This window comes from Desmodus rotundus, chromosome 6, assembly GCF_022682495.2.
Source record: "Desmodus rotundus isolate HL8 chromosome 6, HLdesRot8A.1, whole genome shotgun sequence".
NCBI lineage: Eukaryota > Metazoa > Chordata > Mammalia > Chiroptera > Phyllostomidae > Desmodus > Desmodus rotundus.
The window spans coordinates 90,063,364-90,075,767 of NC_071392.1; the positions used below are offsets into that span (position 1 = coordinate 90,063,364).

At 56.4% G+C, this 12,404-nt stretch overlaps 1 protein-coding gene across 6 annotated transcripts in view; it reads left to right on the forward strand.

Annotated features, from left to right (window-relative positions):
* The window catches only part of AGAP3 (ArfGAP with GTPase domain, ankyrin repeat and PH domain 3), a 51,014-nt gene extending 39,758 nt beyond the window's left edge, over positions 1 to 11,256 (forward strand). For 3 of the 6 annotated variants that reach the window (XM_024564454.3, XM_053926941.1, XM_053926943.1), the window contains 8 exons: positions 1,373 to 1,541; positions 5,141 to 5,239; positions 6,895 to 7,032; positions 8,732 to 8,886; positions 8,971 to 9,061; positions 9,254 to 9,476; positions 10,136 to 10,391; positions 10,561 to 11,256. In XM_024564454.3, the coding sequence (XP_024420222.3) occupies positions 1,373 to 1,541; positions 5,141 to 5,239; positions 6,895 to 7,032; positions 8,732 to 8,886; positions 8,971 to 9,061; positions 9,254 to 9,476; positions 10,136 to 10,391; positions 10,561 to 10,767 (1,338 nt within the window). In that variant the 3' untranslated portion in view covers positions 10,768 to 11,256. The remainder of the gene's footprint in view (positions 1 to 1,372; positions 1,542 to 5,140; positions 5,240 to 6,894; positions 7,033 to 8,731; positions 8,887 to 8,970; positions 9,062 to 9,253; positions 9,477 to 10,135; positions 10,392 to 10,560) is intronic. The other 3 variants (XM_045198686.2, XM_053926944.1, XM_053926942.1) reach the window with 2 other exon arrangements.
* The last annotated feature ends 1,148 nt before the right edge of the window (positions 11,257 to 12,404 follow it).

A 12,404-nucleotide genomic window follows, 5' to 3' on the forward strand; every position in this document is an offset into this window, starting at 1 on the left:
GGAGACCCAGGGGCAGGGGCATGGCTCTGCTCTGCAGCCACCGTGGCCACACTCCTGTGGGGCGCTCAGGCCAAGGTGGCAACAGCGGGACAGTAGGGTCAAAGCACAAGGCAGCTCCCACTCTGGGTCTCTCCGGTGCTGACTGGGAGGCAGGGTGGAAGAAGTCGGCCTTCAGTGCACAGCCTCACAAGTTGGAAAAGCCTGGTCCTGAACCTGGCTCCACCGCCTTCTGCTTGTGTGACTTTGAGCAGCTTAAGCTTTGAAAGCCTCAGTTTCTTCATCTGTAGAGTGGGTGGTGTGAAGGTTACATGCGTGAGATGACATGTGGAATAGAGACACACAGCTACGGTACAGTGACAGCCTGGCTCCAAGTGGGAAGGGGATGTGATGGCGGTAATGGTGATGTTATTACTGCCAGTGGACAGGCTACCCTTACCCACTGGTATCTTTCTTTTTTATAGTTTTTTTTAAATTACTTTATTGTTGTTCAATGATCCCACTGGTATCTTTGATGCCATAAGGCCTGTCTCATAATTCCTCAGAACAGCAAAAAGAATCAGAGGCCTCCCTGTTACTGTTGAGCAAATATTTGTTAGGCACTGTGCTAAGGACTGGGGGCTGTCCTAGGCTGTAAGGTTCTCCATGCTGCAGCGGTGGGGGGTGTGCTTCTGCAGACAGGCTGACGTGCTTGGGGACCAGCTACCTACGACCTGGGGAACCCAGCCACCCACACCCCGTGGAGTCCATTGGCTCCTCTCTGCTAAGTGGGCCCTCTCTCCCTAAGTCCCTTCCTCGTCCAGTGTGTGGCCCGTGTGTTGCCTCCTGAGCCATCTCCCCTAAGGGAGGCCTGAGCCTCACTCAGCTCCTAGCTCCAGGCCCTTCTCTTTCTTCTGACTCTACCCACTCCTGGCTGAGTGTCCCTGAGAGCTGCGTGTGGTCAACATGTAGCTCTAGGTGTAATTCAGACTTGGGGATATTCTGTGGGCCTCACAGTCCTGTTCTTTAAACTTGAGCTCTCTGCCCTGGCTGCTGTGGCTCAGTGGATTGAGTGCTGGCCTCCGAACCAAAGGGTCGCTGCAGGTTAATTCCCAGTCAGGGCACACACCTGGGTTGTGGGCCAGGTCCCCAGCAGGGGGCGTGTGAGAGGCAACCACACACTGATGTTTCTGTCCTCTTCCTCCCTCCCTTCCCCTCTCTAAAAATAAATAATGAAAATTAAAAAATCTTTAAACTTGAGCGTTCCCTCCCTACACCATCCCAGGCAGCTCATCAGAGACAGACCTAGGTGTTGAGATGGTCAGTGCCAGAGACAGAGTACTGCCACAGATGACCTGGCCTAACGAATCATCTGTCTTACCCACATGGCCCTTAGGATTACATGCAGAACATCCATGGCAAGGAGATTGACCTGCTGCGGACAACGGTGAAAGTGCCAGGGAAGCGCCTGCCCCGAGCCACACCAGCCACAGCCCCAGGCACCAGCCCCCGGGCCAACGGGCTGGCCTCTGAGCGGAGTAACACACAGCTGGGCGGGGGCACAGGTGAGGGGGCTCCTGAGGTGGGCGGGGGGCACATGGAGAGCGTTGCCTTTTTTCCTGGAACAGTGGGGACTGCTGCAACAAGGCCTAGGGAAGGTGTTTGGGGTGTTGCTCTCAGGCTGGGTCCTGCAGGCTCCAAACCTTCCAGCCCCCTGGCATGTGCTTCAGCAGCTCAGCCAAACACGCTGGCCAAAATGCTACCCCCATGGCTTTGGGGGGCAGCAGCCAATGCACAGCCTCGCTGGTGATATGGAGGTCAGAACGGGGCCAGATGGCCTCATGCTGACAGGTGGCATCAGTGGCCTGGGACCATCTTCCGAGACAGGTGACGGCGAGGGCAGGACCTTGTGCACACTGTGGCCAGTGTCTCAGCCCAGCTTGCCGTGTGGGGAGGGAGAGGCTAGAAGGGAATAGAGTGGCCTGGGGCCCACCTGGCACGTGTCCTCAGCTACAGTGAGAGGTGGGGTCTTTGCTCAGAGAGCACTGAGTGTGGCAAGAAGCTGGTGGCCCGGCAGACCCCGCCACATGGCCAGCAGTCTGGAAAGAAGAGCTAGAGCCTGAGACAGTCTGAGCTTGAGGTGGGGCAGCTTTTCCTCAGCCAGTCTTTCCCTTTCCAGAGCTACTGTGGGTGAAAGACTCTGTGCCCCTCTCCAGGCCTTCCTGGCTCAGAGCCACATTGTTCTTTGAAGGGCTGTCCCTCCCATGCTCAGTCCCCTTGCCCCAGATCTGCCTTGGCTTCTGGACCCTTCCTCCCTGGACCATATATCCCTGCTATTGTCCTAGATAACTGGACAGCATTTTTCCCCTGGCCCAGAAACAGCTGCTTAGACATTGTCCTGCCCTCCTAGGTGCTGCCACTGTGTCCCTGCCCTGGGGGTTAGCTCTTAGCATGGGTGTGCTGCCTTCCACACAGATGCAGGGTGTTCCTGCTGCTTGTCACAATGGACGTTCAGTGGACAGGGGCTGGGGTACTTAGACCCTAGAATGGATGGGACAGACCCCAAAGAAGCACCCCACTCAAATGCTGATAGGCCCTGAATTGAGAAACTTGGGATTAAGGAAGGTAGGCAGGGCAAGGGCCCTGAGCAAGGCACCTGCCCTGGGTGTGTATTCAGCTGGAGGCACTGGGAGAGGTGGAGGGGAGGTGGGCACTGACATCTGTTGAGTGAGGTGAGCCAGGTTCAAGGAAGTCTATGTCATGCCCCATTTCCGAACTCTGTGAAGTTGAGATCATCACCCCCATTTTATGGATGAGGAAACAGAGCTCAGGTTAAATAACTGGTCTGGAAAAGCTGTGTTCTGTCCTCTCCCAACCTGAGCTGAGAAAGCAGCCCTTGAGCTGTGCTGAGGAAGACCCTAGTGGACGCGGGAAGAAAGGAAGCTACAGCAAGAAAGATAGGCACCCATCAGGGCGGGGTGCCTCCCATGGGGGTGCACTAGGGCAGGGTCTGGCTTGATGGCAACCACGGGAGGCCGTGTGCAGCCCCCATGCTGTGCCCGGAGGGTGGCTCAGGGCTGCTGTGAACCCCTGGCATGTAGGGGAGGGCTGGAGGCCTGCCAGGGCCCCAACAGCTCTCCCAGAGATGCTTGGGGACAGTGAGGGTCAGCCTCCGGTCTGGCTCAGGGTTTCCCACATCATACTGGAGGAGAAAGAGGAGTATCAGTGCCCCGAAGGGGAACCTTTCTTTGAAGGCAGGTAGCACGAGAAGCTGGACTGTGACTGCAAAGGGAGGGAAACGGTAAGACCCTCTGTCCAGCCACATTCCCGGGCCCTGAGAGCCTTCACCTGGGGACCAGGAGCGGCACACGGAGGAGGGAGGTGCACGCATCACACCCACCTGCATCATTACCAGCGCCCACACACCCTCGCTGACATGCCCAGAACACGCGGACCGGTGCTTCCCCGAGCCTGCGTCCCTTCTGCTGCGCGCTGACACCGACCTCGTGCACACTCACACATGTCTCCTGCTCACCGGGTGATGTTAACATCTCATTATCTTTGTTACTGTAATTACATTATCCGCTGCTTTATGCAGAATTATCCTCCGAGGACTAATTGATGGCTCCATGTTTAATTCATTAATCATTAGCATCAAATTCGACAATTACAGTGCACACTGATTGTGGGATTGCAGGCGTAATGAGGGGAGAATTAACAAAGAAAAGGGAGAGTACTTTTCCTCCCTGGGGTTTTGGGTTGGGGGCTTGGTGAGGAAGGTGGGCCTGTGCTTTTGGGTGGGGCTGGGGACGAAGGAGTAAGATTTGGAACCTGGGAGCGGGGAGAAGTGAGGTGTCTGAGAAGTTAGGAACTGAGCTGCCCCTCTGGAAGGTTTCCTGACCCTGAGAAAGGCTGTTTGCAGGGACCTGAGGCCAGAGCGGGAAGGGGGCAGGATTCTGCAGGAAGGTCAGCATGTGGCCTGGAGGGGACTGGAATGGGGTAGACTGGCTGCAGTCTTAATGTCACATGTGTTAATAAGCACCTACTGTGTGCCTGGTCCTGCCTTGGTGTTATGACAAATACAAGAGAAACACAAAACTTGCCCTCCACCTTTCAGTGACATACAGTCCCCAGAGGATTAGGGGTGTCTAGCATGTTCCTTTACCTTCTGGTGGCTTCACCTCAGAGCTTCCCACCCATAGGCTTCTGGAAATTCAGCCCAGGTGCTCGAAGGGCTGGTTTGAAGGCTAGTGTTTGCTGCTTGCTATCTTCAGCTTTGTCCAGCTTGTAGGCCTATCTCTGCTTCTTTACTAACCTCCAACCCCTGGCCAGGTCCTCTGCTTTCAGTCACACACCTTGGGTGTGGGCTACCTGTCATGAGAATTCCATAGCCATTGTCTCCTGGCCTCTGCCCCACCCTATCTTAGGTGGACTGAGGTAAGAGGGCAGCATCGGCCCTTTAAATGTTACAGGCTGTGGGGGCCCATGGCCGTCCCCATAGTCTCTCCACTAGTGACTCTGTGCCTGGGGAGGAGGCAGGAGGGTTCAGAAGGTGCTCACAGCTCTGCCTGCCCAGCGTGGCTCTCCTGGAGCCTTCGGTTCCCCTTGGCTCTGCCGTTCTTCCCTGATGGGAAACGAAAGATTAATTTTTTCCAGCCCAACAGGATAATTACTAATACTAATTAGACATAATTACTTGAATTTGATACACTTATTTCTCGTCAGAATGGCAGCAAAGCCGAGGCAAAGCAATTGGCATATGTGGACAAGAATGTGGGGTACAGGGTCCTGACCAGAAGGGAGACAGACTGGGGATAATGGCCTGATGAGGGGCTCTGCAGTGATGGGGTATCAGTACCACTCCCTCCCACACTTCTGGGTCCTAGGGAGGGGATGGAAGTGTGCACCTTCATGTGCGTGGAGAGAGGAGGGGTGTGAAGTCTGGGACCAGCTGCCTCCTAAGGCAAGGAGGGCCTGTGTGATGCCTCTGGTTCTCCAATAAGCCCGGCCTGGTGCCTGGGACCCAAGACCCCCCACCACCCCCCATTTCTGGTCAGCCTCCTGTTAGAATGTCTCAAGCTGTGTCCACAGCCCTGTGTTCAGGAAAGCCTATACACACCCCTCCCCTGGCCTCCCCTCCAGCCTGACCCTTCCCGCCCCCCAGGCGCCCCCAACTTGGCCAGCCGCCCCGAGGGGCTGCACCAGCGCTCCTGCTCCGTTTCCAGCGCAGACCAGTGGAATGAGGCCGCTGCCTGGCCCGCAGGTATGCAGGAGCAGCCGAGGGACAGGAAGGTGGCTGTGCAGTGTTTTTGGCCTGGGTGGCTGTGATTGGACAGTGCCCGGGCCCCAGGGGAGGGGCCCAGTGGAGCCCTCTGGGGTTGGCGAAGGGGCTCTAATGTTCCTCCAGCCTCCACATGCGCTTCCATCCTTCAGTCCCTCCTCAGCCGCCAGGCGCTAGAGACCCTCCCTCTGCAGCTTCTCTGCTGGCCCGCCCGCCACTGTCCCCAGGCGGCGCTGGTGGTGGCTCCCGCATCTCCATCAGCCCCCTGCGCAGCCAGCTCATCAGCCTCACCACAGGGGGACAGGGAATCGGGGCTGAGTAAGGGAGGTCGAAGGCTGGGGGCTTTAAGCACGTTCTGAAGGCGGCTACTCGCCTGCAGGGAGAGGGGGTCCCAGCAGACAGGATCCAGGGAGTAGTCTGGAAAGGTAGTGTCCCCACGCCTGCTGGCCCCTCTCTTTGGGTGGGTTGAGGCCCCACCCTGTCTAAAACCACCACCTGCTCTCTCCCCTCCCACCCTTCTCCTTCCTCGGCTCTCCATTTTCTTTCCCCCTTTGTCCATTTTTGCACCTTGCTTGCATCTCTACTCCTCCGCTCCTTACTCCTTCTTCCACCCCTTCAGCTGGTGCCTGCACATGGTCCTGCGCGTGCCCCGCCCCCCCCCCGCCCTTATTCTCACCGGAATCCTAACCCTTGGGCACAGATCCTGGGAGTTCTGAAGGCTAAAAGGAAAATGGGTGCAGCTCTGCCCTCCTTTCCTAAGTGAGGGTGTAAGAGGGAAGAGACCCCAGGATACTAGGAGCTGGGCTTCAGCATCTCAGGCAAACCTGCCCCTCCCACTGCTCCCCACTGGGCAGTAGTGCCTGGGCATTAACTTTTCTTCCTGTATTTGGCCTTTCACAGGCCAAATAAAGCCCACAGGCCTGGGCTTTACCCAGGCCAGGCTCCCCACCCCATAGAAGTCCTGCCCTCCACCCCACCCCCAGCCTGAGCTCTGACCCAGGGAGGTGCTGGGCACTCACTGCATAGAGAATCTGTCCAGCTCCTGACCCAAGTCCAAGCCCCCTGGGGAGTTAGTGTGCAGGGCTTGAGAACAGGAGCTAGGGCCCATCCTAGGTCACCATCCCTAAGGCCTGTGCTGGCCTTGGTGGGGCCCCTCTGTTGAGTCTGGAAGGAGGAAGGCAGGGAGGGAGGGAGCGTGTCTGCCTCTAATGAAGTTTGACATTTAGTGGTGAGCGCTGGGTGGGGTGTGGGAGACGGGAGCTTGATTAGTGCGCTCTAATTGACAGTAATTAGGCAGCTCCCTGATTGTTTCTAATTCTGCTATTAATTGTGAGGAGCGGGGAGTGTGATTGAGGATAAATTTGGTGCGGAGCTTCTGGGGCTTCAGCTCCCTGTGAGTTCCCTGGGCCACCTTCTACCCCTCCAGGCTGCAGAAGCCAACATTTCCTCCTCTTCTTCATCCTGCTCTGCCTGACCTTCCTAACACTCTCCTCTCCCCACCTTCTCCTCCACTGAGGCTGGCAGGCTTTGGAACTGGGGCTGGCTGGGAAGATGCTCTCCCAGGGGTATTAGGCAGGACTTGTGCTCTGCCCCCAACCTCCCCTCTGCCCACACTTCTCCAACTCTCCCCTCCCCAGCCAGTGGCTCAGCTGAGGTGCTCAGTTCCAGCCCCAAGCTGGAGCCTCCCCCATCTCCCCACTCCAACCGGAAGAAGCACCGGAGGAAAAAGAGCACCGGGACCCCCCGACCAGACGGCCCCAGCAGTGCTGCCGAAGGTTAGGGGGACCCAGAGGGAAACTGGGCACAGGAGGTGGGCAGTGGGACTTGGGGATAGTAGCCTAAAAGTATTACATTAAGGGCTTTTAGTAATAATTGTCAGTAAAAGTAGTTCTGCAACTTCTTTTGGTAATCTAGACCCAGTGTCTGAGAAAAGCTCTTTTTTCTGCCTAGCTTAAACCCTTTCCGTGACAATGTGGGCTTGCTTCTTTTATTCTCATAGAAGGTAAAAGAACATAGATGGCCACTCCAAAGCTCTTCCAAGACTTGCGTTAAAGCAGGACTATGTTTTCTGTGTCTCTTGTATCACCCATTGAGCTCAATGAGTGCTGGGCACATAATAGGTGCTTAATACGTGTGTACCGATGGGCTGAGTCTCTCCTCAGTCACCTGTAGACTAAGGGATTCCAGCTGCTTGTTTCTCTATAGGCCCTTTCGCATAACCCTTTATGCATCATAGCGTCGCTTCTCTGGTTTTCCCTCAAGTATCTTCAAAATGTTCCTCTTCTCAGTGGTTGGAGTCTCTGAGGTTGACACCTAGTTTGTCATTTCTGTTCTGATTGTCAAGGTTAGGGATGTGGGTAGGAGGGTGGAGACCACCTCCATGGGAAAGAGCCACCTTTCCCAGCCATCCTGTGATACTTAGTGTTTGTGGCATGGGGTCTACCTGTCCCAGGGAACTGAGCCTCAAATGATGGCATTGAGGTCATTCAAAGGCTGTGCTGAAAGCAAGGGGAGGTGGAATTGTGAGCCTAAGGAGGGAAATGGTGCCAGTTTTCTTTTTCTGAGAAGGCAGTTCTGTTAAGGGTGCCCTTAGAATGGGAGCCCAGCAGGGGGACTTCCAAGGGATGTCAGTGTCATTGAGGCGAGAGGCTGTCCTGGGCGGAACATGTGGCTCAGGCCTCTGCCTGGGGCCTCCAACAGGTACCTGAGCTGTCTCTCCAGTGCCCACGACACATTCACACTGCTTGTTAGGAACTGTTCACCCATGGGGCAGTGACCACTGGGAATGAGATTCATGTGGCTGTCTTCTGGGGGAGCGGAACTTGGAATAGCTTGACCGCATTGCTCAGGGTCACAGTCCAGCCCACAATGCTGTCACTGCAGATGTCCTCAGGTGCCTATCTGCTCACACATCCTAGTTCGTGGAGAAAACCTCTCCTCTCCCCATCACTTGCCCTTCCTGCCTGTCTGTGCCAGGGTAGTGGGGGAGGGGCCCAGCTCCCAGGAGCCCCACGCTGACGCCGTCAGGAATATTGGGTTTAATGAGCTGCAAAATGAGGCGGCTGCAGCTGACATGTACGGATGGTGCCCACGCCCGCCTCCCCCACCCTCTCCCAGCATTGCCTCCTAGCACCCCATCACATCCTCCAGATACTCAGCTCTTGCTCCAGGAAGCACCCTGATTTCCAGACCCATTGCTGGCAGTGTCAGTGATGCCGAAACCTTGTGTCCCCATCTGTTGTCACTGAGGCTCCACAGGTGGTTAGGAATGGGAGGGCGAGGCTCCACACTATTGCAAGTTTACTCCCTCCGCCCTTGCAAGTCACCCTGGAGAGCATGGCCCTTGAGGCTGGTGTGGGGGAAGGAGGATGGGTGCCAGGAAAGTAGGGGCAAGTGGAGTTGTGACAGCAGCATGTCTGGGTGTGCCTGCCAAGGCGCCTGCTGTGATAGTGGTAAATGCTTTGTCCCCCACAGAGGCAGAGGAGTCCTTTGAATTTGTGGTGGTGTCCCTCACCGGGCAGACGTGGCACTTTGAGGCCTCGACAGCAGAGGAGCGGGAGCTATGGGTACAGAGCGTGCAGGCCCAGATCCTCGCCAGTCTGCAGGGCTGCCGCAGTGCCAAGGACAAGGTTGGCATGGAGACCTGAGTGGGGTGGGACCCAAAGGTGGCCTTATGACTGACCAGCCACCTCCTGTCTCTCCCACTGTCGCAGACCCGACTGGGGAACCAGAATACAGCTCTGGCTGTGCAGGCCGTCCGCACCGTTCGTGGCAACAGCTTCTGTATCGACTGTGACGCCCCCAGTGAGTGGCAGGGCCGGGGTGTGCAGGGCCAAGCTTGGGAGCAGCTTAGAGAAGACTCCACAAGCACTGTAGAGAAAGCTTGACTAGAAGCTTCCAGTAGGCATGGGAAGAGTGCAGGGAGGAGGAGGAGGACTCTGCTGGTGGCCTCACTGGTGGCCCGTGGGCTTCACTGTGCTTCTTCTCCTTACCTAGATCCAGACTGGGCCAGCCTGAACCTGGGTGCCCTGATGTGCATCGAGTGCTCAGGGACCCACCGACATCTGGGGGCCCACTTGTCCCGGGTCCGTTCCCTTGACCTCGATGACTGGCCACCTGAGCTGCTGGCTGTCATGACCGCCATGGGCAATGCCCTGGCCAATAGCGTCTGGGAGGGGGCCCTGGATGGCTATGCAAAGCCAGGGCCTGATGCCTGCAGGTGAGTGGATGGGACCCCGAGGACGGCCAGGAAGGGAGATCAGTGTTCCTGTATGGGGAAGATTGGGGATGGTGCCGGTTGGATGTGACAGTGCTAGAAGGGTTAAAACTGGCCGATGTCGCAGTGTTGGCCCCCTTGGGGTTCCCTTCCCCCTCCTTGCCTGTCACTCAGGCGCCTCACAACAACAGGCCCTTTCTGTGTCGTTATCAGCAGGTCAGGGGGCCAGCAGGAGGCGCATGCGCAGGGCCCTATCTGCACTGTGGTGCGAAGGCCCTAGCCTGAGCTCTGAGATGGGGAGAATGGGTGGTAGATAGGGTAGTGGTGGGCCCCCAGCATAGGCCCCCACCCTCTTTGTTCTAGCAGGGCCAGATAAGCTGCCACACGAGCCCTGCCTGGAATCTTCCTGCCCTTGCGGCCCCTACATCCCTGCTGTCCCCAGGGGCCTCCCTTCAGCGTTCCTTCCTTTCAGCTTCTTCCACACCCTTTGCATTGCCCACTGTCCCTCTGCCTGCCCTCTCTCTCTTTGGCTTCTTCTCTCTGCCCTGACACTTTCTCCCACTGTTTCTTCCTTACTCTCCTTTTGGGTGTTGATGTCATTTCCTGACCTGTCCCTGGCCCTGCCCTTCCTCACTCACACCTCGATACACCTGTGCTTTCAGAGAGGAGAAGGAGCGCTGGATACGGGCCAAGTACGAACAGAAGCTATTCCTGGCCCCACTGCCAAGCTCGGATGTGCCACTGGGGCAGCAGCTGCTCCGGGCCGTGGTGGAGGACGACCTGCGGCTGCTGGTGATGCTTCTCGCACACGGGTCCAAGGAGGAGGTGAACGAGACCTACGGGGATGGGGACGGGCGCACAGCTCTGCACCTGTCCAGTGCCATGGCCAATGTCGTCTTCACACAGCTGCTCATCTGGGTGAGTCCTGGGCTCCCTCCTGCTTCCTAGCCCCACCCTTGTGTGGTCCTCTGACCTGCCCTGACATCCTTTTTACCTCAACCCTTTGAAAGCCACCTCCTTTTTCTCCCCAAGAACCCATGTTTCCTGCCACATCATGCCAACTGTGAAAATGTGCTTTCTTCTGCAGTATGGGGTGGACGTGAGGAGTCGGGATGCCCGGGGCTTGACTCCACTGGCCTACGCGCGCCGGGCAGGCAGCCAGGAGTGTGCAGACATCTTGATCCAGCATGGCTGCCCTGGGGAGGGCTGTGGCTTAACACCGACCCCCAACAGAGAACCAGCCAATGGCACCAATGCCTCTGCTGAGCTGCACCGAAGTCCGAGCCTCCTATAAGGCCCAGGAAGAGGGCAGAAAGACTCCATACCCTGGGAACTTTCCTGCCTCCAGGCACTGGGGGAAACAAAGGCACAGAGACTGAGTACTAGGGACACACAGAAAGGAAGGAGAGGAGACAGGAAAAGAGCTAAATGGGGGAAGATGGATCAGAAGAGAAGTCCGGGATTTGAACTGCAGCAGAGAGGGAGTGGAGGGATCCAGTCTTCTGCCCTACAGTGCCACTGAGAAGGGACAGGACCCTTGGAGGTACCTGTGAGGAGAGGGGAGCAGGACCTCTCCCTCCTCCAGATTCCTACCCTCTAGTCCCAGCGCCCTGTGAACTTTCATCCCAAAGTGGAGCCTGGATAGGGCACAGGTTGGGGGTGCTGGGAGAAAGACAAGGGGGCGATCTGTGAGTCCCATGTAAATTTGTACATTGGAATATTTATGTTTGTGTACATATTCGGTGTGTGTGTATGATGAGCCAATAAAGCAGACTGTGTGTGGCCTTGTTTCCTCCTTTTACAGCTCTGCCCTTCCCCAAATGCCCTCCCCTCCACCTCTCAGTCCTGTCTTCTCACCTTCGCTCTGCACTCTCGGAGTGTCTCCCCTCTTGTTCAGTCTGAGCCCTCTCTGTCTCTCTCAGCCCTCTCAGCCCTATCTTGCCAGGGGTGTAGCTGAGTTTGTCAGCAGCACTGGCAGTGAACCCATATAGAAGGCAATGTGGAGCTCTGGAAGCTTCCTGCTGCCTTCTCTACTCATACCTCCGCCCCCAAAACTTCCAGCTAGTCTTCTTTTCATCAATATTCTATTTAGTAACCGCCTGCCATGCCCTGTACTGGCCAGAGTTCACCCAGAGAGAGGGCATAAGCATTGTCCCCCTTCCTAACCGTCTGGGAGCTAGCCCACACTGCCAGGTGCACAGGGAAGTACGTGAGTTGGCACACAGGACAGCCCAAAAGGGTGCCACCCAGGACGGGGGGGGGGGGTGGCAACTGGGTGCTCATTAGGGCAGCGCTTCCCTCTGGACTCACACCTAGGCTTTGCTTTTGAGGAAAGGGGAGGCGGTTGGTTGCTGATGGCAGAATCCAGAGCCCCTGCTTCTCCCTCTGTCCCTTAGTTACGCTAGGAAGAAGACCGAGGGGAAACCCCTCTGTCCCTGTTCTTGAAAGATGAGAACTTGCTGAGTTAGGGTCCCTAGCTCTGTCCACTAATGTTCCCTAATTTGCTTATAGAATTCCAACCTCCATAGCTTCCCCTACAGTACATAACCTTCTAGAACCATCATATTCTTTCCTGCCTCCTCCACTTTGCAGTGGGCCTTCTCAACCAATCTCATTTTACAACAGAAGAGGATTTGGTATCTCAGGCTCCGTAAATGCTGTGGTGGGGAGGAGAGACCACAATTAATGCCATAAGAAACAACTGGAAATGTGTCTGGGGTACCAAACTGACCGAGCTGCACTAAGCTGCCGTGTCCTCTGCACAGACAAAGATTAATGAGCTCATAGGTGATGAGGGTGAGTCCCCAGCCTGCCCAGTCGCTGACAAACTGCCAACGTCTACCTAGGTAGACAGGGCCCGGACACACCCAAGCTAAACTAGGGCCAAGCACTTCATTTCCCCTTGTAATACAAACGGGAATGAAACCTCTA